The sequence below is a fragment of the Chrysoperla carnea genome, chromosome X, assembly GCF_905475395.1.
Source record: "Chrysoperla carnea chromosome X, inChrCarn1.1, whole genome shotgun sequence".
Taxonomy (NCBI): domain Eukaryota; kingdom Metazoa; phylum Arthropoda; class Insecta; order Neuroptera; family Chrysopidae; genus Chrysoperla; species Chrysoperla carnea.
Window position 1 is genome coordinate 14,843,102 of NC_058342.1, and position 3,695 is coordinate 14,846,796.

At 30.4% G+C, this 3,695-nt stretch overlaps 1 protein-coding gene across 1 annotated transcript; it reads right to left on the reverse strand.

Moving 5' to 3' along the window:
• Positions 1-834: 834 nt before the first annotated feature.
• LOC123302396 lies at positions 835-2,440 on the reverse strand. Its single transcript, XM_044885320.1, has 3 exons — positions 2,210-2,440; positions 1,192-1,374; positions 835-1,086 (listed from the first exon to the last, which is right to left on the reverse strand). The coding sequence occupies exons 1-3, from the start codon at positions 2,399-2,401 to the stop codon at positions 865-867; spliced, it is 597 nt and encodes a 198-aa protein (XP_044741255.1). The 5' UTR covers positions 2,402-2,440; the 3' UTR covers positions 835-864.
• Positions 2,441-3,695: the final 1,255 nt, after the last annotated feature.

The window sequence follows — 3,695 nt, forward strand, 5'->3', positions numbered from 1 at the left end:
CCAAATTGAAAAGCATTTCAACCCAGCTTTTCCACATCTACAGGCCTTCCCACAATCAGTTTTACAGGTGCAAGCAATAAGTTTCATCAAACTTGGCGGCGCTGGATCATTTTCGCAGGCAACAGTCATATAAATGTTCTTTGTTTTTTTCCATCGCAGTCTTCCGGACCTTTGTAATTTTCCATCCAATTTTGAACCTGATCATATACTCCATTTTTTTTTGTCATCATCGTATTAAGCGCACATTGTTACATAAAAATAATAAATAAACTGGACTCTTAAACTTCGGACGTAAAAACAGTTTACTCGACCAAGCTTACATAGAAAGTCAATAATCTGGTTTAACATATACAATATTTTTAAATATTTAGTTTGTTTCTTCCTAGCGCAAATTTTGCAATCCAAGCAGAGACAGCTTTTTGCCTCTTGATTTCCTTTTAAATGGCTATAAATCTAAAATTTATTTTGACTGCTTTACTAAACATTGAGTAAAAGACGTTGTATTAATGATAACAGACTTAATATCGCATTTAAAATGTAGAAAAAATTTCGGATCATAATCAGATTCAGTTTCGTCTTTAGTTTGTAGAACAATCCATATTTTAATAATTTAAGTTTTAAGTTTAAAACTAAACAGGATAAATCTTTTCAATATTTTAAGATTCAATTCACTTAGCTTACACTTTTTCTGCGCTACTTTTTTTTTGAATAGTTTAGAATTAAAAAAATTGTATAAAAAAAGGTGATTTAAATTAAAAATTTATTAATTTGTCAGCAAAAATATATTTATTTTTTATAAACAAAATAACAATATTTGTACAAAATTTTTCTGACACTCAACATTTTAACAAAATATATCCTGGATTAAAAGTAAACTGGACCATTACCAATGTAACCAGCGCAAGGTTGTTGACCACCAATGTTGACTTCCACTGGAGCAACTTGATTGTTGGTGATTTGATTGTTATTATTTGGGTATCCTACTGGTCCACCAATGTAAGCTGGTTGTTGAACAGCATATTGGGCAACTGGTAAGACTTGTTGAGCACTTGGGTAACTTACAACTTGATTGTAAACTGGTAAAATCTGCAAAATAAATTTTGTTTTTACTTTTCAAATCAAAAAAATTAATCCAATTTTTTATAAAATTGCAAGAGATTAATCCTTATTTTGGCAGTTTTTAAAAATTACCTGTTCGAAAGTAGGATATTGGATAGCAGATAAACCGTTTACACCGTTTACGTTGTTGATGATGTTGGAACCAAATCCATTATTTCCAAAGAGTCCAACATTACTAATTGCATTGGGGTAGGTTGCAATAGTTTGGATTTGGGAACCCCCAATAAGATTGTTGACATAGTTTACTTGTCCATTCTATAAATTTTAAAAAAATACGTGAGTATTACAGTATTCAATAATTAAAAATTTAAGGTTAATTTATAACAAAGTCCTTCATTCCTTCAGAAGATCAAAAAGCATCTCTATCATCCTGTCATTCTGAACCTTCTAAAGTCTAAGCCCAGCCCTGGTTGTCACGATAGCTTAGTATCTACGTAACCCGTCAGCACTTAGTATCTACTTAGTATCCACGTAACTCGTCAACTACCCGATTTAAAACATAAGTAAATAACTTTTATTTTCAAATGGTATTTCTGATTGAACCTTTTTCTATCTTTAATTATGTCTTTTCTTATTTTATCAGTTTTAAAAAATATATTTTTCCTTCAGAAATTTTGAGAATTTCTTTTATCATGAGAGTCAAGGTGTAAGCAAAAAAATATTAACTTCGTTAATTGTCGGTCTGGTCGTGTACTTTCGTTAGTATATTACAAGTCGTACTGAGTAAATTAAAAAACTTGTAATAGAAATATGGTGAAATTAATTAAAATGTATCTGATAATTTAGATTGTTTCTCTACTCTAATATTTTCACTCTTAAACATCATTTAATAATCACATAATCAAACTATTTTTAATTAGCTCGTGCATTAAAAAATAAATTTATATAAAATTTTGTAGAGGTTATGATTTACAAAGTTAAAATATATTTAACGCGCGAAATATTTGACGACGCATGTGCAGAAAGCATGAAAAAATCATCACGCGACTAAAGAATACCGAACGGTTGACGCGAATGCTGACGGGTTAATTTAAAACTCCATCACTATTCATGCAAAGCACCTTTAGGTTAAAACATTTTCTTTATTTACCTGGTATGGCAAAACAGTTTGCACTTGATTTACGCCATTATCTCTTAAGTAGACAAAACCTTGATTTTGATTTTGGAAAGGTGAACCATTTTGGTCGTTATCTCTTAAGTAACTCAATGGTGTTGCCACTGACAAAACAGTGCAACAAGCTACTGTTACCAACAATGAAGTACAAACTTGTTTGAATGCCATTTCTAATTTTTTATTTTGTTTACTTTTAATTACTTTAAAATATTTTAGTTGAGTATATATTTCGTATGTTGTGAAGTGTTTTTATATAAAATTAGTACGTGCTTTTACAAAATTTACTCTCAAACTTTGTCTTTCGTGATCCCAAACGAAAACAATTTGGAATTTTGTGTGAAAAGATAAAAAATTTTTAAACTTTAAAGAGCTTATCTAAATATTTTGGGCATTGGACATAATTTTTGCAATAACAAGAGAAAGGTTGTTACCTTTTACAATAATTTAATTATTTAGAAATTATCAGGGTTAAGAATAGTATTTTCACATACTTGACAATTTATCCAAACTAAAATTAGATTAATGAAAAACTATCAACCAAAGCATAATCAGCATTTTTTCTGAAGGCTGTATAATGGGACATGCAAATTATTAATTTTAAAAACAGAAAATTTTGATTCCTTGCTTACCTCACCTCCCTGGAATAACACACTTACCACATCCGGATCCTTTGGAATCGGGCGAGAAAAATCGTAATAAAAAAGAAACTATTGTATAGATTTACTTTTTTGAGACCTCTTTAATACTTACATAAAAAGACTATTTAGGTTTTATAGCTTTAAATTAAATTTAAATAAGTTTAAAAAATTACTAAAGTTGAAAAATTGAGAAAAATGACTTTTTACCTATTAAAAAAATTCATAACTTTTTTAATTATCAATATTAAGGCATAAAAATTTAACTGAATCTTCTACTAGTGCGCTAGTACAAGAGAAATAAACGGTCCGAAACATCGGACAAGACTTTATTATTATAAAATTAATATATTATAATTGTAATTGATTTATTATTCTTGGAATCATACGGTAATGAGGAACAGGCTTAGGTATTTATTGGATTTAATACAATATTTAGAAGGATGAAGTTTGGTGAGGGTGATGTTAAGCAAAGATGTTGACCACTTTTGACGATTTGATCCCCTCCAGCTCCACGGTTCCAGAAGGAGGGGTCCCAGAGGGGAGTTATATCAAACCTAAGACCTTGCTGATATAAACACTAGGAAAACACTAAACAGGAAATTTCACTGCTGTCCTCTCAGCCTCGCCCTAGAAAATCCCATTTTCCTGTATTTGGAAAGCTTTCCCTAGGGTGTGGATCTTCTAGAATTTTCCCGGATATGTGGGTTATACCAATCCTAGAAACACCTGAAGGTCTAGCCTTGTGCCAAGTTTAATCGAAATCGTTAGGGCAGTCTTTTGAAAAAATCCCAAAATCGGCCGTCTGTAATTATGACTAAACTGAA

Bases quoted from the DNA above. Each gene is read 5' to 3' on its own strand.
- LOC123302396 (XM_044885320.1), bottom strand. From the start codon at position 2,401: ATGGCATTCAAACAAGTTTGTACTTCATTGTTGGTAACAGTAGCTTGT. The intron at 1,375-2,209 runs GTAAATAAAGAA...TAAAATTTATAG, and splicing joins AAACTGTTTTGCCATACCAG to AATGGACAAGTAAACTATGT. The intron at 1,087-1,191 runs GTAATTTTTAAA...TTTATTTTGCAG, and splicing joins AATATCCTACTTTCGAACAG to ATTTTACCAGTTTACAATCA.